Here is a 23,661-nt window from a genome sequence, read left to right on the forward strand (position 1 = left end):
CCAGCCTCCCAGGAGAGACTATGTCTCCAATGGGAAGGCTCCACGCTCCAGTTCAGGGTTATCAACCTGCCTGAATAAGATGACAAACTCACGTGGGAGGGGTGTTGTAAACAAGTTTTCAGTAAGAATAGTTGAAGTACTAGAGTTTGTGAAGGATTCAGTGACTTCCCTTCAATAAATTAGAGAGATGCAGATTTTCATGCTCAAACACTTGCTTTCACATATGCTTTCTTTTTTGGGAGAGACAAGTGGATCACAGCTGCTACCCGGGAATAGCATATAATCCACGGTGTGTCCATGGTGGTGGACATGCCGGAGGGCACTGTCTATCCTGTGTCATGGCAGGAAAAAAAAAATCATGAACCACTGGCCTAAATTAGGCCTGGCCATGCTTTCTTGGCCCCTCCCTCATCTAAATCTGTCTTCCCAAGGCTGAGCTAGAATTAAACCATTTTCTCCTCTGCTGGAAAGATGGGTTGGTCATTCAGAGGAACAACATCAGGGACAGAATGTTTGCAGGCTGAATTCCCCAGCAGGGTGTCCCTGAAGCATACCCAAAGCAGAGCTCACTAGCCTATGACCTTTGCCCTTGCTCCCCCAGACCCCTGGGAAGGAGCTGGGGCCTGGGCCACTCACCTATGAGGTGGATTTCTTTTTTGTTCTTTGGTAGCATCAGGCTCTGAAGAGAGTTGATATAAATTTTGTTTTGAAAGCATCTTTCTGGACTTAAACCAGAGCTCGGTGGGTCCTTTGCCATAGAAAGAGAGAAGAATGGACAGAAATGGTTTAACTGTGTATAGTTTTGTTTTACATGAAAGACCAAAACTTTCTGTGGCCTGGTGAATCCCCTGGGGCCTTTGACCCTGCACTAACCATGGCATTTTATCCAGGTGGAGTCCAGGGAGTGAATGTGGCCAAATGGACTAAGGAACACACTTGAGTTCGTAATTTGAGACCCTGACATGTTTGTGTTCTTGGAAATCTCATCACCTTCCTGTACCCAGATTTCCTTCCTGCCTCGTAGGCCAGGCTCTAACTGAGGTTCTAGCTCCACGGCAAAGCCTACTGAGGGCTGGAGGGAGAGGTGGGGAGGGGAGGGGAGAATGGGGGAGAAGCACTTGATGTAGTCATGTGGAATAAACAGTATTTTTTCTTTTGTACTGGTCTTCTTGTTTCTTGTTCACTTCTCAGGGGGGAGATATAAGGGAACCAGTGTCAGAGGCCAGGGAAGTGGCAGGGAGTGGCTTTTGCTGTCAGCTTGCAACCTGGAAAATCCCAAGGCAAGAGGACAAGGGTTAGTGCCTTGGATTCCCACTTGGGCCCTCCCACCACGACCTTCCTGGGGGACACAGGGTCTGCAGGGCCAAGGGGTATATCCTTCCTCCTTGTAGACCACCCTTCTCAACTCCTAGGACCTCAGAATTCTCTGCTGTGCCTACTTCCTGGACCCATCTTCTCTGAGTCCTAAGGACAGACAGACTGTGCTGTTGCTGCACACACTTGTAGGTCCAAGATGTAGCTGCCTTAGTCTGTTCTGGTTGCTATAACAGAATACCTTAGACTAGGCGGCTTCTAAACAATAGAAATTTATTGCTCACAGTTATGGAGACTGGGAAGTCCAAGATCAGGATGCCAGCAGATTTGGTGTCTGGTAAGGGCCCTCTTCCTCACATACGGGCATCTTTTCACTGTAATCTCACATGATGGAAGGGCAAAAAATCTCCCTTGGACCTTTTTTATAAAGGCACTAACCCCATTTGACTTAATCACTTCCCCAAAGGCCCCGCCTCTTAATACAGCTGGCCCTCTGTAGCCCCAGGTTCTGCATCTGTGGATTCAACCAACTGTAGATTGAAAATACAGTTTTTTAAAAAATACAAAGATAAAAAATAATATAAACAGAAAAGACCAATATGATACAACTATTTACACAGTATTTACATTGTTTTAGGTAATATAAATAATCTAGAGATGATTTAAAGTCTACAGGAGAATGTGTAGATTATATGAAAATACTATGCCATTTTATATAAGGGACTTGAGCATCCATGGATTTTGGTATCCTGGGGGGTCCTGGAACCACTTCCCTGCAGATACCGAGGGATGACTGTACTGTCACATTGGGGATTAAATTTCAACAAATGAATTTGGGGGGGGCATAAACATTCAGACCAGCAGTGGCCAAGGGGCCAAGGAGAGTTGGGTGACAAGCTTGGATATGTAGGCTGGAGCGTCTACATATGTACATGGGGCCCTTTGCAGTGAGAGATGGGGAGTGGGAAGAAAAGGCAGCTAATAGGCTGAGGGCTTGGGCTGGGGCACATTCTAGCATGGAACTTCAGGAGTCCTAGCAGTCTAACTTCAAACCTGGCCTTCCAGGTCATTATGAAAGTATACTTATCAAGATAGGAGGCTAGACCATTGTTAGTTTGAGTTATACTTTATAAAAATGTGGCTCTATGGTAAGCGGGTCTTCATTTGTATTCTTCCCTAGACCTGCCACCTGAGCTTAGAGCTGGGAACACATCAGTCATGAGGCTTGTCTACCTCCTAGGAGTGGGGTTCATGCCATTTCCCTTACAGGTCTTCCTCCCCTGACACCTACCTGATATTGATGAGGTCTGGGCTACATAATCTAAACTGGTGAGAGTAAGGCATCACCTTTGATTCTACCCAGCCAGCATTCCTGAGCCGGACACTGTGCTCGTGTCTGGACCATGCCCCATCACCCCACCCCCACTCAGGGGGATAATGAATGTCTAAGACTCTGATACAAAGCTTAGGAATCAGAGGAAATTTACAGTACTCTGAAATAATGGAGCAAAAAATCAAATAGAAGCCAGCACTTCCCCCTGCATAGATCTCACAACCCTGATATTACCTATACTCACCAGGCTGTGACTCCTCAGTCCACAGGCCAGGAGCTTGCAATAGATGCTTGATAAATGTCAGATGGGTGACTGAACGCATTTCCTACCCTCTCCTTCAAGGAGATAATGACAGCTGAGTCACTGACTTTAGACTCCTGGGAGACAGTAAGGACGGGATTCTGCTTAGCTATGCAGGGTTGGTCTGTGGAATGTGGGAGTGATGGAATCTGGGCTGCAACTGGGCCTGACCGGAGAGAGAGAGCTCCCAGCAGCTCCCACCAGCAAAGTCAGTGGGAGCTGATAGCTCTGGCTCCGACCAGTCGAGAGCGGTTCCTGGCAGTTGGCCCAGGAAGGCTTTAGAGGATAGGTTTGTGGACAGATTGTATTTTTTATTCCCAGGCCTGGGAAGTTCATTGTACTGTGGACGACTGTGAAGGGGGAACTGATCTTTTATGGACTGGAGAAGATGCAGGCTGACTTCTGGACTAGAGGCGAGAGAAGAGAAGAACCACAGGTTGCTTGCAACTGTGTGGCTATGAAAACTGATTTACTTTCTTTCCAACTGCAGGGTCCTTCAGAGAGCCAAACTGGGCCTTGCAACCTCCTTGGGTGGGCTGCAGGGATATGTGAAGAGGTCCAGTCCTCAAAAATGCCTGCCTGGATAATGGCTTATTCCTGTAAAAATGCTCAGTAATTGACCAAGGAACCCAGCAACATTAACTGAGTTGAGTAACTGAGTGAAAAGGGAAGCTACGGGATGGATGGGTGCTGACCCAGGGAGCTTGAGTCCCCAAGCCTCTGAAAGAATTGATTTGTCTTATGAGATAGGTGGTAGGGTGCCCTTTTTGTCAATAATAACAATAGCTAACCTTTACTGATCACTAGTCGGAGTGCTAGGCACTCTTCTAAGCACTTAACATGCACTATTTCAGTTAATTCCTACAGTAATTCTATAAAGTAAGAACTGTTATTATAATCATTTTGCAGATAGAGAATTGAAGCACACGGAAAATGAGGAATCTACTCAGGGTTGCTTTGTGAGCAGCAGAACCAAAATTTGAACCCAGGTGGGCTGTCTCTAAAGCTTTTGTGCTTAGCCTTACCCCATATAGGATCTCAGAGGTGGGTGGAATGTGGGGTTGCTATCTGTCCTGATCTTTCCAGTAGGGTTTCCACATGTTTTCACCTACCAGGGTAGACCCTGCTATGTCCCATCTAAACAGTGTCCAGTTTCAGGACCTAATCTAGGGAAATGAACACTTCACAATGAGCCTTAACTTTATCCAACAAGACAGAATACTGAATTTGGCATTCTGTGCCACAGCTGCTTGGATTAATTGGTTTTATTTATTATGTCTAGTAGGAGCCATGATTTTTATTGTGGGATAAACTTACAGGTGCGAAAATCTGGTCTATGATGAGTGGTGCTGGATTTCTAGGGGAATACGTAGTGGTCTTTTCTCAGAGGCAGGGTCCCCAGGACTGCCCCTGGAATCCCTGTTCCCAATCCTGACACTGCAATTTCACTCTTAGTTACATTGGGGAAGGGAGAGGAAAGGAAAAGTCCACTCCTCCAGTCACAGAATTCCATGGGTAAACAGTCCGTAAAGTCTTTCCTGAGGGGGAACTGGGCTCAAGGGCATAATTCTCCAGGCTGACCTGCATTCCACTTGGGGGCACCAAGGCTTAGGAGTTGCCTCTCATTTCACTTGTTTATTTTAGAATTAATAAATGGTAAGGGAGACCTTTGTGAAATATTCATTTTGGTTTGGAATTTAAACTTAGGCTTAAGTATTTCCAAGAAGTACACGTCTGTCTTTTTCTAAATATTTTGGCTCCATGATATTCCTAGATACGGCACAGTTATCTCTTCCAAACATTTGACTACTTTTTTTAAAAAATCCATTCCCTTTGAACTATTCTTCGGTGGATGAGAATACATGCTTTGTCCAATATGCCTTCATGGGCACAATTTTCTGGGATTTCAATATTCTCACTTCCACAAGTTTCAAAACTCATCTCTGAAAGGAAGTATAGGTAAGAAGCAGATTCCTCTTAGTTTATAACCATCCACAGAGACAGGGTAGCATCATGCCCAGACTGCAGGGTCAGTCAGACATCACCATTCTCAAGCTGGGTGGCCTTGGACAAGCCATTTATTTTTTCTAAGCTTCAGTTTCCTTACTTATGAAATGAACCTAGTAACCTTCCTTACAGGGGTGAGTGAAGGTGAAATGAGATAATAAACCTAAAACACTTAGTCTTTAGGGTTTGGCACTTCGGAAGGGCTCAGTATGACCCTATCCTTATTAATACCTATGATTTGCTCTGGATGTGGACAGTTCCTAGGACTGTACCACCAATAGGGAGGCATCACTGTATGCAAAGCCCAGCTACCACAATCAGGGAGCTGGACTGTAGTTCTTGGGTCAGCTAACTTACGTAATATTTGTTACATATTCAAGAATAAAGGCCGGGCGCGGTGGCTCACGCCTGTAATCCCAGCACTCTGGGAGGCCAAGGCAGGTGGATCGCTCAAGGTCAGGAGTTCGAGACCAGCCTGAGCAAGAGCGAGACCCCCGTCTCTACTAAAACTAGAAAGAAATTATCTGGACAACTAAAAATATATATAGAAAAAATTAGCCGGGCATAGTGGCGCATGCCTGTAGTCCCAGCTACTCAGGAGGCTGAGGCAGTAGGATTGCTTAAGCCCAGGAGTTTGAGGTTGCTGTGAGCTAGGCTGACGCCATGGCACTCACTCTAGCCCGGGCAACAAAGTGAGACTCTGTCTCAAAAAAAAAAAAAAAAAAAAGAATAAAATTTTTGGTAAGTTATAATGTATAATGATGGAGCAATCACTCATGCATGTACTACTCAACTTATGTAAACTATCATAACTATTGAAGTTACTTTTGAGTTTCTCCCCTAGCCCTTCCCCCTGCCTTTCCTTAGACGAGACCACTACTTAGAATTGTGTTTATTATTTCATACATTTTTAAAGGAGTATATGTACAGTTGACCCTTGAACAACATGGGGATTGGGGTGCTCTCCCTCTGTGTGGTTGAAAATCCATAAATAACTTTTTTTTTTTTTTTTTTTTGAGACAGAGTCTCGCTCTGTTGCCCGGGCTAGAGTGAGTGCCGTGGCGTCAGCCTAGCTCACAGCAACCTCAAACTCCTGGGCTCAAGCAATCCTCCTGCCTCAGCCTCCCAAGTAGCTGGGACTACAGGCGCAAGCCACCACACCCAACTCATTTTTTTTTTCTTCTATTTTTAGTACAGACAGGGTCTCGCTCTTGCTCAGGCTGGTCTCAAACTCCTGACCTTAATTGACCCTCCCACCTTGGCCTCCCAGAGTGCTAGGATTACAGGCGTGAGCCACTGTGCCCCGCCCATGAACAATTTTTGATTCCTCCAAAACTTAACTACTAATAGCCTACCGTTGATTGGTAACCTACTGATAACAAATAGTTGATTAATGCATATTTTCTATTTTATATGTATTATATGCTGTGTTCCTATAATAGAGAAAAAAACGTTAAGACAATCATAAGGAAAATATATTTACTATACATTAAATGGAGTGGGTCACCACAGAAGTCTTCATACTCCTCATCTTCATGTTGATGAAGATGAGGAGGAAGAAGAGGGGTTGGTCTTGCTGTCTCATGGGTGGCAGAGCCATGAGAAAATGTACCCCATAAGTAGGCCTGTGCATTTCAAACCTGTGTTGTTCAAGAGTCAACTGTATATTTCCCAAAATGATAAATTGCTTAATTTTGCTGGTTTTTGGGCTTTATAAAGTGATACTGCACTGTATGAGGACTTCTGCATTTTCCCCCTCAATTTTAAGACTGATTTATTCATGCAGTTGAGGGTAGCTTTATTCATATGCACGGCTGTATCATATTCTATTCCACTCCAATTCATCCATTCTGTTGTTGGTGGGCAATTGTTTTCTTCTTTTTTGCTACTATATGTGGTACAAGTCTCCTGGTATGCACAAGAGTTTCTATAGAACATATAAGTAGAAAGGAGTTGCAGAAGCACAAGATAATTTTCAGGATAATTTCTAAAAAGGTCTGTTTGATCTTGACCATTCTATCCTTTCTGAGTCTCAGATTCCTCATACTAAGAAACAAAACAGGCCAGATGCAGTGGCTCACGCCCGTAATCCTAACACTCTGGGAGGCCGAGGTGAGTGGATTGTTTGAGCTCAGGAGTTTGAGACCAGCCTGAGCAAGAGTGAAACCCCATCTCTACTAAAAATACAAAGAAATTATCTGGACAACTAAAAATATATATAGAAAAAATTAGCTGGGCATGGTGGTGCATACCTGTAGTCCCAGCTACTCGGGAGGCGGAGGCAGAAGGATTGCTTGAGCCCAGGAGTTTGAGGTTGCTGTGAGCTAGGCTGATGTCACGGCACTCTAGCCTTGGCAACAGAGTGAGACTCTGTCTCAAAAAAAAAAAAAAAAAAAAGAAACAAAACAAAGCTGGGTGCAGTGGGACATGCCTGTAATCCCAGCTACTCAGGAGGCTGAGGCAGGAAAATCACTTGAGCACAGGAGTTTGAGATCAGCCTGGGCAACATAGTGAAACCTCATTTCAAAAGAAAACAAACAAACAAAACAAAAATTTTTTTGAACATTAAATGAGACAATATATATGTAAGTGCTACTATGACATACCATACAATGTAAGTTAATGTTATTAAAATAGGATGATAATATTGACCCAATTTTAACTGAGAAGCAGAAGTGCATTAGTTAGTGGGAGACTGGAGTTAACATTTATTGAATCACTACTATTTTTGTTTGCATTTTGGCACCTCATTTAATCCTCACAACAATTTTAGGAGGTATTATTTTCACAAATTTATGGATTAAAATACTAAGGCTCAGAGATGTAAAGTTACTTGCCCAAGCTTATACAGCTAGTGATGGGACTGTTGTTCAAACAAAGCATGGTTCTACCTAATAGGTGTTTTAAAATACCCTGGATATAATGTTGTACAAAGAATCTCCAAATGATATCTCTTTTTTAGTCTCTGAGCTCAGGACACGTTCCTTCACTTATAGACACACATTTTGAGATAAAACTGGCTCTTACCAAGGTAAGAAAACAGGTTTAAGCCAAGAGCTCTCAGAGAGACATGTAGGGCTGAAACTGGGGCATGCTATCAACTTCACGTCAACTTCTTTCCTTTCTCTTATTCCTCTTTCTTTCCTTTTTACATTCAATAAAGTATCTTTTTAAAAGTTCTACTTATTGCAGAACTATATCAAGGGATACATAAAACAGAAGCTTGAAAAAGACCTATTTCCTATTCTTTATATCAGTCTAGTGAGTCAAGTAGACACATACAAAAGCATAATTCAAGGCACGTTTTTAAAAATTCAGTAATGGATTACAACAGTGAACCAATACTTTTACATATAGGCAATGTCCTGCAGTGAAAAATGCCAGGCTTTGGAATCAGCTCTGAAGTTGGCATGCCAATTTAGCTCTGGCCAATTTAAGCCCTTAGCTTTGTCTCCTTAGTGGCAAAACGAGGGTCATTATACTTACCTCTAGAATTATAATTCTAATTACAAGATTGTTTTGACGACTACTGATAATACAATAAAGTTCCTAGCAGTAGTTGATACTTAACACGATGGCCATTATTACTTAATCCTTAGAGGAAGGTAGAGGAGGTATGATTAAGCAATAATTCTTAAGTCACCAAACTAGTAAAGAAGTGAAAATGCCAGGTCAAATTTATTTTCAGATCTTTCAAATTCCAACACCTTCCTCCCCCAACATCTACTTCATGCTTTCCTGTTCAAACGCACTAGGGAGAATGCGGAAGATAAGATGAATATCGAGGGAAGTGGGACTTCAGCAGGGTCTTGACCTCTGCAGAGGTGAGTTTAAGGAGACAGGAAGATGAGCAGAAGCAAACGTGCACACGTAGGGAGCGTTCGGAAAACCGTCCAAGAGTCCACCCGGGGTGGAGAGGGTTCGGTAAGGCTACATGGAGAGCTCCTCCCACGCCCCAGAGCGCTGACTTCGTACACACCAGGTCCCAAATCTCAGATAGCCACACTGAGACGTTTAAACCGTGACGCACGCCAAGTCCTGTCTGCGATCGCCCAGCCTATCTCCGGGGGCGGGGAGCCGTGGCTTACCTAGCCTATCATCGCTGTCGAGGCCGACGAAGTCTCTTCCTCATTGGCGGCCGCCAAGGTGACGTCATGTTTGTCGGACCGGCGAAGGTAGAGGGCGCCATGATTGGTTGGCGCTGGGGCGGCGGGCGGTGGAAGACCCTGGCGAGTCTGGGTTTCAAGCCTATGCTGGACTTTCGTCTTCCATGTTTCCAGGCCTTGGGGGGCTACAGAGGGCGGGGAGTCGGCTCAGCGGAAACTTGGATTTGATTCTGAGAGTGGCGGGGTTGAAAAGGGGTGACCGGAAGTGATTTGGGGACTGACCGGAAGCGAGGCCTGGAGGGGAAAGACAGAGCGGGTCCCGGGAGGGAGGGGGCTTCCAGCAGAAGGGGGCGGGGGAAAAGGTGCTAAAGCAGCGTGGTAGCGCCCGGCCGGCGTCCTGCGGCTGCCGCTGGTTGTCTGGAAAGCAGCGAACAATCACCACTAGCTAAAGGGGATAGCCCAAGGCGCGGGAGTGCGGGAGTCCAGAGCTGCCTCTGGAAAGTCTGGAATAGTTGAGCAAAAAGGGGCCTCACGTTCTTGAGAGCTGGATAGGAGGGATTTTTGGAAGCCGGGACAGCCAATAGCGAGGAATCAAGTGTACGGGAGATTAGTTGTGCGGGCACTGCTGATCGGGCTTGAGGGTGGCTGGTAGGCACTGCGTGAGAGATCTTGGTTTGGAGTTTTCTACTGTCTTGCCCCTGTTGGGTAGAATCACGCTCCGCGCCTTTGTACAAGAAACGGCGTCTCCTGGGGCAAGGAAGGAGCCAGGATGGCCTGGGCTCTGAAGCTGCCTCTGGCAGATGAAGTGATTGAATCCGGGCTGGTGCAGGACTTTGATGCTAGCCTGTCCGGGATCGGCCAGGAACTGGGTGCTGGTGCCTATAGCATGAGGTGAGTGAGATTTTCCCCAGACCTTCTTAGTAACAAAGGCAGGATAGAGAGTAAGAAAGAGGTGGGGGAGAGAAGGTGCATAGAGTTTGGAAAGCTGTCTGCGGTTGGGAAAAGGGACTTGTTCTTTTGTTGCTTTGAGTATTGAATGTTGTGGAAGAAACGGAAAAAGATTATAGGCAATGGGAAGTCTGTGCAGGATCGGTGGAAGAAGGAAGAGTGGACCTTGATTAGCAACCAGATGAATATTGAGAGGCTTTGTGCCAAGGTGCACTGCTGTATCTTCACTGGCCTGCCTTAAGGCTTTACTTAATTCTAGGGTTTCTGACTTTTAAAACATAAGCCTTGAAAGTGGCAAAGAGAACTTTTAGATACTTCCAGATCTTCATGTATTAAGCTAATTGGGTTTTTGGTTTGTTTTTTTTTTTGAGGCAGAGTCTCACTCTGTTGCCTTAAGTAGAGTGCTGTGGTGTCCGCAAGCTCACAGCAACCTCAAACTCCTGGGCTCAAGTGATCCTACTGCCTCAGCCTCCTGAGTAGCTGGGACTACCGGCGCGCGCCACCATGCCCCGGCTAATTTTTCTGTTTTTAGTAGAGATGGGGTCTCGCTTGCTCAGGCTGGTTTCAAACTCCTGAGCTCAAGTGATCCTCCTGCCTCAGCCTCCCAGAGTGCTAGGATTACAGGCGTGAACCACCATGCCCAGCCTCAAGCTAATTGTTGATAACAGAGTAAAAATTTCGTTTGAATGCTGCATTACTGCCTATGTAATTTATTTGTATGCATTGGCTACCCATTCCCCCAGTATAGTTTGTTTCATTTATAGATATGCAAGAATCATGTGTGGAAATGTTGAAACATCTACATTTTAGTGTTAGATGGGACTATAATTGGGTTTCCTAACGCATTATAAGGCTTACTCTAAGTGAGTCAAGAGACTAGAATTTAACACTTTCATTGGGTTTATGAATTTATAGGGGAAAGATCCTTTTTATAGGGAAAGTGGACAAAGTTTTCAACCTGCTAGTGAGATCCTTTAAAAGTTATGTAAAGTTCCTTTCTTACTGCAGGAAAATGATGAGTTAGAACTTAATACTTAAGCATCTTCAGGAGTCTTTGCTTACAGTTAGAATAATAAAGGCTATCCTTATATAAATATTTTAGTGATTTTCAGGGAAATTTGAATTCTATCATGGAATGTTCTTAGTCATGAGAAGCTGAAATTTAACTGTAGTTTTGCCTGTCCTTGTTTACTTAAGTCTGACCATAAAAATAGAGATTAATTTGGTCTGAGAGTAAATGCCCTGACCCTGAGCTTTCACATTAGTATCTGACATATTTGATAATTTTTTTCTTTTTTTCTTTTTTTTTTTTGAGACAGGGTTTTGCTCTGTATCCCAGGCTAGAGTGCAGTGGCCTCATCATAGCTCATTGCAACCTCAAACTCCTGGGCTCAAGTGATCCTCCTGCCTCAGCCTCCCAAGTAGCTGGGACTACCGGCATGGGCTACCATGCTTGGCTGATATTTTCTGTGTTTCTGTAGAGATGAGGTCTTGCTCTTGCTCAGGCTAGTCTTGAACTCCTGGCCTGGAACATGCTCCCACCTCAGCTTCCCAAAGTGTTAGGATTACAGGCGTGAGCCACCTCACCTGGCCAATATTTGATAATTTTTATGCTGTTGTTTGTGTAAAGATTACCACAGCAAAAAGTTTGATTCTGTTTAGGTTACCAGAGTTTAGGATGGAAATAATTAAATGTAACTGTACTTGTTATAAAAATAGTTAATATCATCAGCAAATATTTGTTCATCTACTGTGTGTACTACTATATGGTCTTTATACCATATGACCTTACATTTAAATGCTTTCCAAATCATACCCTGTGTGGTCTTCACAGATATTAGAATGGCTTGTATACTTACACATTTAGAATTTTTTTTCCAACATCAAATCCACAACAGTTTTCAAACATCACTTTGTTTTCTTGAGAGCACAAGGTGCCAAAATTTTAAATACTTCTTCCTTTGCTTTTTTTTACCTTCCTCTTTTTCATGTATTATGTACTTTTCACTACTTTTTTGACTCTTAGACACATTTAATCTTTTGCTTTAATTTGTGTCAATTAGATATTGGTTCTCAAACTTTAGTATTCGTAAGAGTCATCTGGAGTGCTTATTAAAAATACAGTTTACATGGTCCCATCTCCATTGATTGTCTGGGGCACAGACCAGAAATGAGATTTTTGAAACAAGTTCCCTTACATGATTTTGATGCAGGTAATCCAGGGACTACATTTGGAGAAACACTACATAGAGGAGTTTGTATACATAAAGACAATGATTCTTTGCTCTTCCTGTTTCTCCTTTTAATAAGAGCTTGTGATCTTTTCATACCACTCTCCACCAATAATCTTTGCAACTGGTTCTAAGAGTCTATGATGGCTGGGCGAGGTGGGTCATGTCTGTAATCCTAGCACTTTGGGAGGCCAAGATGCGAGGATTGCTTGAGGCCAGGAGTTCCGAGACCAGCCTGAATAAGAGCAAGACCCTCTCTCTACAAAAAATAGAAAAATTGGCCAAACATGGTGGCGTGGGGCTGTAGTCCCAGCTACTCAGGAGGCTGAGGCAGGAGGATTGCTTGAGCCCAGGAATTGGAGGTTGCAGTGAGCTATTATGACCCCACTGCACTCTATTCCAGGTGACAGAGCAAGGCCCTGTCTCAAAAAAAAAAAAAAATCGATGGATCAGTCTCTCTTCTTACACCTTTATTAGGGAAAATGTTCTCTTTGACAAACAATTTGTTTTGTAGAATATTTTCCCTAACCTATTTGTTTTACCCTAGTTCACTTGTTTTCTGCTGCATCTTATAATGGTTTCATCTCCAGATCTATTGCTTTATATTTTAAAAGATTCATCTTCATTGGATTTGTTTAATGTTCTTTTCATAAGTGGACCTCTAATATTATCCTTACTTTTTTCTTCTATTTTGATACATGGCACAAACTATAGTAAAAGTAAAGGATCTGAAGCCAAGATGACTGTTATTTTATTTATTTATTTTTTTGAGCATCTGGGTGCAGATGGGTGGAGGCTGAAAAAGGCGTCCACCCAAGATGACCTTTAAAAAAAAAGAAAAGGAGATTCCTTGAGAACATCAGGATGAGTGAAAGAAGCCAGTCACAAAAGACCACCAAACATATGATTCCACTTCTATGACATGTCCAGTATAGGCAAATCTATAGAAAAAGAAAATAGATGAGTGGTTTTAACAGAGCTGTGGGGGAGGAAGGAATGGGAAGTGACTGCTAATGGGTACGGGGTTTCTTTTTTTTGGAGACAGAGTCTCACTCTCTTGCCCGGTCTAGAGTGCAGTGGTGTCAGCCTAGCTCACAGCAACCTCAGACTCCTGGGCTCGGTGGGACTACAGGCATGTGCCACCACACCCAGCTAATTTTTTCTATTTTTAGTAGAGACGGGGTCTCTCTCTTGCTCAGGCTGGTCTCGAACTCCTGAGCTCAAACAATCCTCCTGCCTCGGCCTCCCAGAGTGCTAGGATTACAGGTATGAGCTACCACATCTGGCCTGGGGTTTCTTTTTGGAGTGATAAAAATGTTTATGATAAAGGTTACACAATTCTTACTATAGTAAAGACAATTAAATTGTACAGTTTATTTATTTATTTATTTATTTATTTATTTTTTGAGACAGAGCCTTGCTCTGTTGCCCTGGCTGGAGTGCCATGGTGTCAGCCTAGCTCACAGCAACCTCAAACTCCTAGGCTCAAACAATCCTCCTGCCTCAGCCTTCTAAGTAGCTAGATGGGACTACCGGTACGCCGGCCACCATGCCCGGCTTATTTTTTTTTTATTATTATTTTTTATTTCTAGTTGCTTGACTAATTTCTTTCTATCCTTAGCAGAGACAGGGTCTCATTTTTGCTGAGGCTGGTGTGGAACTCCTGACCTCAAGTGATCCTCTAGCCTCAGCCTCCAAGGGTGCTAGGATTACGGATTACAAGCATGAGCCACCATGCCCAGTCCTGAGTTGTACAGTTTAAGTGGGTGAATTGTATGGTATGTGAATTGTATCTTAATAGAGTTATAGAAAAAAATGAGTAAAAGAAATTAAATTGTGTGTTTAAAAGGCTCTTCTCCCTTTCTCTTATTTCATTTTTTTAAAATTGAGGTTAACATAAATTTAACCATTTTAAAGTGAACAATTTACTGGTATTTAGTATGATGTCAGTGTTGTGCAACCACCACCCCTATCTAGTTTCGAAATGTTTTCATCACCCCAAAAGAAAACCCTATTAAGCAGTTGCTTCCCATTCCCCCTTTCCCTGGTAAGCACCCATTCTGGATATTTTATAAAAAAGGAATCATGTAGTATGTGATCTTTCATGTCTGGTTTCTTTCATTTAACATGTTTTCGGGGTTCATTCACATTGTAGTGTATTTCACTGCTTCAGTCTTTCATTCTTTTTTATGGCTGACTAATACAGGTTTTTGTATGTATACACCACAATTTGTTTATTCACCCATTGATGGACATTTGGGTTGTTTCCACCTTTTGGCTATTATGAATAATGCTTATATAACATTATGTTTATAAAGTAAATGACCACAAAATATTTGTAAACATTCATGGACAAGTTTCTGTGTAGACATATAGTTTCATTTCTTTTGGATACGTACTTAGGATTGGCATTGCTGGGTCATGTGTTAATTCTGTGTTTATAGCCAGGTGCAGTGGCTCACGCCTGTAATCCTAGCCCTTTGGGAGGCCAAGTCAGGAGGATTGCATGAGGCCAGGAGTTGGAGAACAGCCTGGGCAACATAGTGAGACTCCTGTCTCTACAAAAAATAAGAAAAATTAGCTGGGCATGTTGGTCAATGCCTGTAGTCACAACTACTTGGGAGGCTGAGGCAGGAGGACTGCCTGCTTGAGCCCAGGAGTTTGAGGTTGCTGTGAGCTATGATACTGCCACTGCACTCTAGCCTGGGCAATAGAGCAAGACCTCATCTCCAAAATAAATAAATTAAAAAGAATCAATCAATCAATCAATCTGTGTTTACCTTTTTGAAGAACCACCAAATAGTTTTACGTGGCAACTGAACCATTTTTACCCACAGCATTGTACAGGGTTACTATTTCTCCACATTTTCACCAATGCTTGTTATTCTCCATTTAAAAAAAAATTGGGGGGCTGGGCGCAGTGGCTCATGCCTGTAATCCTAGAACTCTGGGAGGCTGAGGTGGGCGGATCACTTGAGCTCAGAAGTTTGAGACCAGCCTGAGCAAGAGCAAGACCTCATCTCTACTATAAATAGAAAGAAATTAGCCAAACAACTAAAAATAGAAAAAATTAGCCAGGCATGGTGGTGCATGGCTGCAGTCCCAGCTACCTGGGAGGCTGAGGCAGGAGGATCGCTTGAGCCTAGGAGTTTGAGGTTGCTGTGAGCTAGGCTGATGCCATGGCACTCTAGCCCAGGCAAGAGGTCGAGACTTTGTCTCAAAAATAAATAAATAAATAAATTTGTACAGACATCCTAGTGCTATGAATTAGTATTTCATTGTGGTTTTGATTTGCATTTCCTTAATGACCAATGATATTGAACATCTTTTAATGTGCTTGTTAGCCACTGGTATACATTCTTTGCAGACGTATCTATTCAAGTCTTTTTCCCAGTTTTTAATTGGGTTGTTGTCATTTTGCTGTTGAGTTGTTCCCTCCCCCCCCCCAAGATCTGCTGTTGAGTTTTAAGAGTTCTTTATATATTCTGGATAGTAAACCTTTACCAGATACAGGTACACCTTGTTTTATTGCACTTCACTTTATTGCACCTCACAGATACTGTGTTTTTACAAATTGAAAGTTTTTGGCAACCTTGTATCCAGCAAGTCTATGGGTGCCATTTCTCCAACAGCATGTGTTCACTTCCTCTCTCTGTGTCCCATTTTGGTAATTCTCACAATATTTCAAAACTTTTTCATTATTATTAAAATCTGTGATGGTTATCTGTGGTCAGTGATCTTTGATGTTACTATTTTAATTTTGGCACCAAGAACTGTACCTATATGACAGCAAACTTAATTGATAAATGTTGTGTGTCTTCTAACTGCTCCACTAACCTGGCCATTCCCCCATCTCTTTCCTTCTCCTTGGGCCTCCTGATTCCCTAAGACACAGCAATATTGCAGTTAGGCCAGTTAATAACCCAATAACAGCCTCAAAGTGTTCAAGTGAAAACAAGAGGCACATGTTTCTCACTTTAAATAAAAAAATAGACATGATTAAGCTCAGTGAGGAAGGCATGCTGACAGCCCAGACAGGCCAAGAGCTAGGTCTCTTATGCCAGTTAACCTAGTTGTGAATGCAAAGGAAAAGTTCTTGAAGGAAATTAACAGTGCTACTCCAGTGAACATATGAATGATAAGAAAGTGAAATATCCTTATTACTAATATTGAGAAATCTTAGTGGTCTGGATAGAAGATCAAACCAGCCACAAGATTCCCTTAAGCCAAAGCCTAATCCAAAGCAAGACTCTAACTCTCTTCAATTCTGTAAAGGCCAGGAGAGGTAAGGAAGATGCAGAAGAAAAGGTTGAAGCTAGCAGAGGTTGATTTAGGCTTAAGGAAAAAAGTCATCTTCATAACGTCAAAGTGCAAGGTGAAGCAGCAGGTGCTGATGTATTATTAGAAGCTGCAGCAGGTTTTCCAGAAGGTCTAGCTAAGATCATTGATGAAGGTGGCTGCACTAAACAACAGATATTCAATGTAGATGAAACAGTGAAATAGTCTTCTATTAGAAGAAGATGGCATTTAGGACTTTCAGAGGTAGAGAGAAGTCAATGCCCGGTTTCAAAGCTTCAAAGGACAGGCTGACTGTTGTTAGGGGCTAATGAAGCTGGTGACTTTAAGTTGAAGCCACTGCCCATTTACCATTCAGAAAATCCTAGGGCCTTTAAGAATTATGCTATATCTACTCTGCATGTGCTTTTATCAATGGACCAACAAAGCCTGGACAACAGGCTTTGTTAAAAACATCTGTTTTAGGCCGGGCAGGGTGGCTCATGTCTGTAATCCTAGCACTCTGGGAGGCCGAAGCGGGTGGATTGTTTGAGCTCAGGAGTTCGAGACCAGCCTGAGCAAGAGCCAGACCCCATCTCTACTAAAAATAGAAAGAAATTATATGGACATCTAAAAATATATGTAGAAAAATTAGCTGGGCATGGTGGTGCATGCCTATAGTTCCAGCTACTCAGGAGGCTGAGCCAGGAGGATCGCTTGACCCCAGGAGTCTGAGGTTGCTGTGAGCTAAGCTGACGCCACGGCACTCTAGCCTGGGCAGCAGATTGAGACTCTGTCTCAAAAAAAAAAAAAAAAAAATCTGTTTTTAGCATGGTTTACTGAATATTTTAAGCACACTATTGAGACCTACTTTTCAGAAAAAAAGATTTCTTTCAAAATATTACTGCTCATTGACAATGCACTTGCTTACCCAAGAGCTTAGATGGAGATGTTCAAGGAGATTAATATTGTTTTTATGCCTAACACAACATCCATTCTGCAGCCCATGGATCAACGAGTAATTTTGACTTAAGTCTTTTTTTTTTTTTTTTGAGACAGAGTGTCACTTTGTTGCCCTGGCTAGAGTGAGTGCCGTGGCGTCAGCCTAGCTCACAGCAACCTCAAATTCCTGGGCTTCAGCGATCCTACTGCCTCAGCCTCCCAAGTAGCTGGGACTACAGGCATGTGCCACCATGCCCGGCTAATTTTTTCTATATATATTTTTAGTTGGCCAGATAATTTCTTTCTATTTTTTTAGTAGAGACGGGGTCTTGCTCTTGCTCAGGCTGGTCTCGAACTCCTGACCTCGAGCGATCCACCCGCCTCAGCCTCCCAGAGTGCTAGGATTACAGGCGTGAGCCACCTCGCCCGGCCTCAAAAGTATTTTTCTAATCTCCTTAGTGATTTCATCTTTTCACTCATTCGGTGTTTAAGAGTGTGTTGTTTAGTGCTCACTGCAGCAGCATATATATTAAAATTGGAACAATACTGAGAAGATTAGCATGGTCCTTGAGCAAGGATGACATCCAAATTGGTGAATGGTTCTGTATTTTTAAAATTTCAGTTAGGAGGAATAAGTTCAAGAGATCTATTGTACATCGTGGTGACTATAGTTAATAAAAATATACTCCTTACTTGAAAATTGCTAAGAGAGTAGAGTAGCTTTTATGTGTTTTCACCACAAAAAAAGTGGTAAATATATGAGGTAATACATATGTTAATTAGCTTGATTTAGTTATTTGTACACTTAATGGTATCCCAATAGTCCCCTGAGCTCTGTTCTTTTTCTTTTCTTCTTGTTTTTTTTTCTGAAGGCAGGGTCTAGCTCTGTCTCCCAGGCTGGAATGCAGTGGTATTATCATTGCTGTTACCAGAGCCTCAAACTCGTGGGCTCAAGCCATTCTGCCACTTCAGCCTCCCAAGTAGTTAGCACTATAATAGAGGCATACCACCATGCCTGGCTAATTTTTTTTTTCTTTATTTGTAAAGATGGAGTCTCATTGCCTTTCCCAGGCTGGTCTTGAACTCCTGGCATCAAGTGATCCTCCCACCTCAACCTCCCAAAGTGCGGGATTACAGGCATGAGCCACTGTTTTGGGCATTTTCCTTCATTCATTTTTCTTTCTGCTCTTCAGCTTAAGTAATTTCAGTTGTCCTATTGTTGTGTTTAGTGATTCTTCTGCCTGTTCAAGTTTGCTGTTGAACCCTATAGTGAAATTTTTATATTTCACTATTTTTTGGTCCACAATTTCAGTTTTTTCTTTTTATTGATATTCTTTACTTGTTTATACATTGTTCTCTCAATTTCCTTTAGTTTCTGTTCATGGTTTCTTTCAGCTCTTTGAACATATTTAAGACAGTTAATTTAAAATCTTTGGTAAGGCCGGGCGCAGTGGCTCACGCCTGTAATCCTAGCACTCTGGGAGGCCGAGGCGGGTGGATCGCTCGAGATCAGGAGTTCGAGACCAGCCTGAGCAAGAGCGAGACCCCATCTCTACTAAAAATAGAAAGAAATTATCTGGCCAACTAAAAATCTATATAGAAAAAAAAAAATTAGCCGGGCATAGTGGCGCATGCCTGTAGTCCCAGCTACTTGGGAGGCTGAGGCAGTAGGATCGCTTAAGCCAAGGAGTCTGAGGTTGCTGTGAGCTAGGCTGACGCCACGGCACTCATTCTAGCATGGGCAACAAAGCGAGACTCTGTTTCAAAAAAAACAAAACAAATCTTTGGTAAGTCCATTTTTGAGGCTTACTCTGGTTTGGTTTTGGTCAATTTCTTTTTTTTTTTTCCTATGAATGGGCCATACTTTCCTGTTTCTTTGGTTGCTCTACAAATTTTTGCTGAGAAATGGACATTTTGTGTATTGTAATGTGGTAACTCTGGAAATCAGATTCCACTCCCTCCACAGGGATTACGGTTGTTACTTGATGAAAGTCACAGTAGTCCATTTGTTCAGTGACTTTTCCAAACTGTTTTTGCAAAGAGTATTTTCCTGGTTGTGTGTGATTACTGTGATCTCTTCTTTTATCTGTGTGGTCTTTCAATGAATTGACAGATTTCTTAAGATGCGTATATTCAATAGGAAAAGAAATTTTTAAAAAAGTATTCTATCTCTTTAAATCCACTTGTCCAATGCCGCTGGGGAAATTATTTTGGCTGTGTGGGTTGAAACAATAGCCAGGCTCTGTGGCAGCTCCTCAGCAATCAAAAGTAGTGATCAAAACATATAACCTTGGCCAGGTGCAGTAGCTTAAGCCTGTAGTCCTAGCACTTTGGGAATACAAGGCAGGAGGACCACTTGAGGCCAGGAGTTTAAGACCAACCTGCGCAACATGGTAAGACCCCCATCTCTATGAAAAAATAGAAAAATTAGCCAGGCATGGTGGTGTGTACCTGTAGTCCCAGCTACTTTGGAGGCTGAGGCAGGAGGATCGCTTTAACCCAGGAGTTTGAGGTTGCAGTGAGCTATGACAACGCCACTGGACTCTAGGCTGGGCAAGAGAGTGAGACCCTGTTTCAAAAAACTAAACAAACAAACAAACAAGTAAAAACCCCCACATAATTTCAATTTTTGGAAGACAAGGCCCCTATTGCCTGCCTGACCACTACAAAGCTACAACAGGAACTCAGGCCACCATCGCCATAGCTGCCTCTCACAGGGTTGTGCTATGCCAAATGCTAAAATTCACCAACCTTTTTCTTCATCAAGCACTCCTTTGGATGTTGCAAGTGTTTGATTAGACCCCAGCATTCTAAATAGTTGTTTCAGAGCAGTTCTTGCCATCTCAATAGTTATTTTGGTGAAGGGACCAATTCCTGGAGCTTCCTACTTGCCATCATCTTCTGTAACTTCTGTCCCTAATTTTCAACAGCCTTTTAATTGACCCAACTCTGCTTCTCACTCAGCACAAGTATGCGTGTGCACACACGTACCACCCATCCAGTCTGTTCTCTACATAGAGAGAGCTTTCTAAGTGTATGTTTTGTTCATTTAAAAAATAATTCCAGAGAGGATTCTGGGAAGTTGGCGAAGTAGGAAGCACCAAAAATCTGTCTTCCCACCTCGACAGAATTGTACTGGCAGAATCTGTCTGATGCAGCGACTTTGGAACTCTGGAGTTTATTGAAATCTTGTAACTGCCAGGGGAATTATTTCCAGGTTAGGATGGTAAATTTTGGTTAATTTCATTCAATTTCAGCTGTTAGCACAATAACAACTGTCCATCTTGCACCCCTCAGCCCCGTGTCAGGCAGTTGTGCATATATTCCTGGAGCAACTTGCACATAGTTTATGGGACCCAGGGTGGGCAAAAAAGGTCCTGTCTTCCAAATATTGGAAATCTGCTCTGATAACATTGCTGCTTTTTATCACAAAGTTGCAAGGAGGCAATGGCCATTGTTGTTGCACCTCTCCTCTTTGTTGCAAGACCCACCCCACTACCACTGATGTGACATCTAGGATATTTAAAGGGCTGGCACCTTACTTCACTCCTCTCCTTCATTCCCCCTCCCCCATTTGAGAGCCAGATATTGATGACAAGGACAATCAAAAGCAACCAAATATATGATGGAAATTAAGAAGTCATTGTGCATGCCCAGGGAAGTAGGAAGGCTCAGAAAAGACCTAAGAAGATCTTAAGTTTATAGTTCAGGCTGATCCTTGACACAGAGACAGCCTACAGCAGTCAAACCTCAAAAACAAAAACAAAACCAGCAAACCCTTGGTTTTCAGGAGAATCTAATTTCCAGATTTACCACATTATAGGATTCAAATGTCTAGTTTTCAACAAAATAATCACCAGGCATACAAAGAAACAGGAAAGTATAGCCCATTCAGAGGAAAAAAATAAACCTACAGAAGCTATCCCTGAAAATGACCTGATGATGGATCTACTAGACCTGCGGTCCCCAGCCCCAGGCTATGGACTGGTACTGGTCAGTGTTAGGGACCAGGCCACAAAGCTCTGCTCCCCTGCCACTGTATTTGTGGAAAATTAGTCTTCCATGAAACTTAGGAACCTGGGGGCGGGGGCGGGGGGGGGGGGGAGGCTGCACAGCAGGAGGTGAGCTGAGGGTGAGTGAGCAAAACTTCATCTGTATTTATAGCCACTCCGCATTGTTTGCATCACTGCCTGAACTCTAGCCCCCCAACCCCGTTCCATGGAAAAATTGTCTTCCATGAAACCAGTCCCTGATGCCAAAAAGGTTGGGGACTGCTGCACTAGACAATGGTTTTAGAATAACTGTCTTAGTATGCCCTGAGAATTAAAGGAAGACATGGAGAAAGTCAGAAAAACTATGTATAATAAAATGGAAATATGAATTAAGAGATAGAAAACCTAAAGAGAAACCAAAAAGAAATTGTGGAGCTGAAAAGGACAACAACTGATGAAAAATTCAGTATAGTGATTCAGAGGCGGGTTTGAGCAGGCAGAAGAAAGAATCAGCAAACTTGAAGATAGACAATGTTAATTATTGAGTCTGAGGAATATGAAGAAAAAAATATTGAATGAAAGTGAACAGAGTTAAAGGGACCTGTGGAACACCATCTAGTGAGTACATTGTAGGAGTCCTAGGAAAAGAGAAAGAGAAGTGGGCAGAGAGAATATTTGGAAAAATAATGGCCAAAAACTTTGCAAATTTGATGAAAGATGTGAATATAAATATCCAAGAAGTGAACTAGCTATAAGAAGAATGAACTCAAAGAGATCTACACTGAGACACATCGTAATTAAACTGTTAAAAGACAGAGATACAGAGAATTTTGAAAGCAGAAAGAGAAAGGCAACTCATCAGATATAAGGAATCCTCAAAAAGATTTTCAGCAGATTTCTTAATCAGAAACTGGAGAGCAGAAGGCAGTGTGTTGACATATTCAAGGTGCTAAAAGGAAAAAAAAAAAAACAAACCCTGCCAACCAGGAATCCTATATCTGGCAAAAATGTCTTTTAAAGTGAGGGAGATGTACAGCAAGGTGACTAGTTAATGACAATATATTGTATTCTTGAAAAATGTAACTAGAGCAGATGTTAAAAATGATAACTGTGTGATGTAATCCACTTGTTAATTGGCTAGATTTAACTATTCTACAATGTGTATATACTTCAGAACAGTATGTTGTATATGGCTAAAGCATATAATGTTATCTGTCAATCTAAAAGTACATATACACGATTAAAAATTGAAAGAGAAATTAAGACAAAAACTGTGAGGGAGTTTGTTACCCCTAGACTTGGCCTGGCAAGAAATGCTAAAGGGAATCTTGCAGCTAGACAGTATCTTGAAGCTATATGAAGAAATAACAATCTCAGTAAATGTTAATATATGGGTAATTATGAAAGCTAGTATTATTGGTGCTTGATTCAACTTTTTGTTTTGTTTTGTTTTGTTTTAGAGAATCTTCCTCTATCACCCAGGCTGGAGTGTAGTGGCACCATCATAGCTCACTACAGCCCTGAACTGCTGAGCTCCAGCATTCTTCCTGCCTTAGTCTCCCCAGTGGCTGGGACTATAGACATCCACTACTATGCCCAGCTAATTTTTCTTATTTCTTGTAGAGCCTGGGGTCTTACTATGTTGCCCAGGCTGTTCTTGAACTCCTAGCCTCAAGCAGTCCTCCTGTATTGGCCTTCATGTTGGGATTATAGGTGTGAGCTACCACACCTGGCCTGCTTTTTGTTTTCTACATGATTTGAGACTAGCGCATTTAAATAAAACACAATTATTAGTCTAAAAGCTAGTATGATTGTAACTTTGGTTTGTAATCCATACTTTGCCATATAATTTAAGAGACTAATGCATGAAAATTAATAGTTTATGTTTTTGGATACACATTGTATGAAGATGTAATTTTATGACATCAGCAACTGAAAGGGGTTGGGGTGGAGCTGTTAAAGGAGCAGAGTTTCTGTGTTATTGAAGTTAAGCTGGTATAAATTCAAATTAGTGTTAAAAATTTAGGATGTTAATTTTAATTCCCCATGGTAATCACAAAGAAAATAGCCAAAAAATATATACAAAAAAAAATAAGAAAAAAATTTAAACATTTCAGTACAAAATCAATGAAGTACAAAAGAAAACAGGCATGCAGGAAATGAGGGACTAAAAGCTAGAAGGCATGTATTAATAGAAAACAAATAGCAAACT

At 42.2% G+C, this 23,661-nt stretch overlaps 1 protein-coding gene and 1 non-coding gene across 4 annotated transcripts in view; both read left to right on the forward strand.

The window, feature by feature from the left end:
• Positions 1 to 9,129: 9,129 nt before the first annotated feature.
• Positions 9,130 to 23,661, forward strand: part of TFCP2 (transcription factor CP2) — a 52,304-nt gene continuing 37,772 nt past the window's right edge. For all 3 annotated transcript variants that reach the window (XM_045554901.1, XM_045554902.1, XM_045554904.1), the window contains exon 1: positions 9,130 to 9,952. In XM_045554901.1, coding sequence (XP_045410857.1) covers positions 9,831 to 9,952 — 122 coding nt within the window. In that variant the 5' untranslated portion in view covers positions 9,130 to 9,830. The remainder of the gene's footprint in view (positions 9,953 to 23,661) is intronic.
• LOC123640857 lies at positions 17,963 to 18,069 on the forward strand. The gene has a single exon (XR_006736099.1). It is a non-coding gene; the product is annotated as a U6 spliceosomal RNA (small nuclear RNA).

This window comes from Lemur catta, chromosome 6 (genome assembly GCF_020740605.2).
Source record: "Lemur catta isolate mLemCat1 chromosome 6, mLemCat1.pri, whole genome shotgun sequence".
Lineage (NCBI taxonomy): Eukaryota > Metazoa > Chordata > Mammalia > Primates > Lemuridae > Lemur > Lemur catta.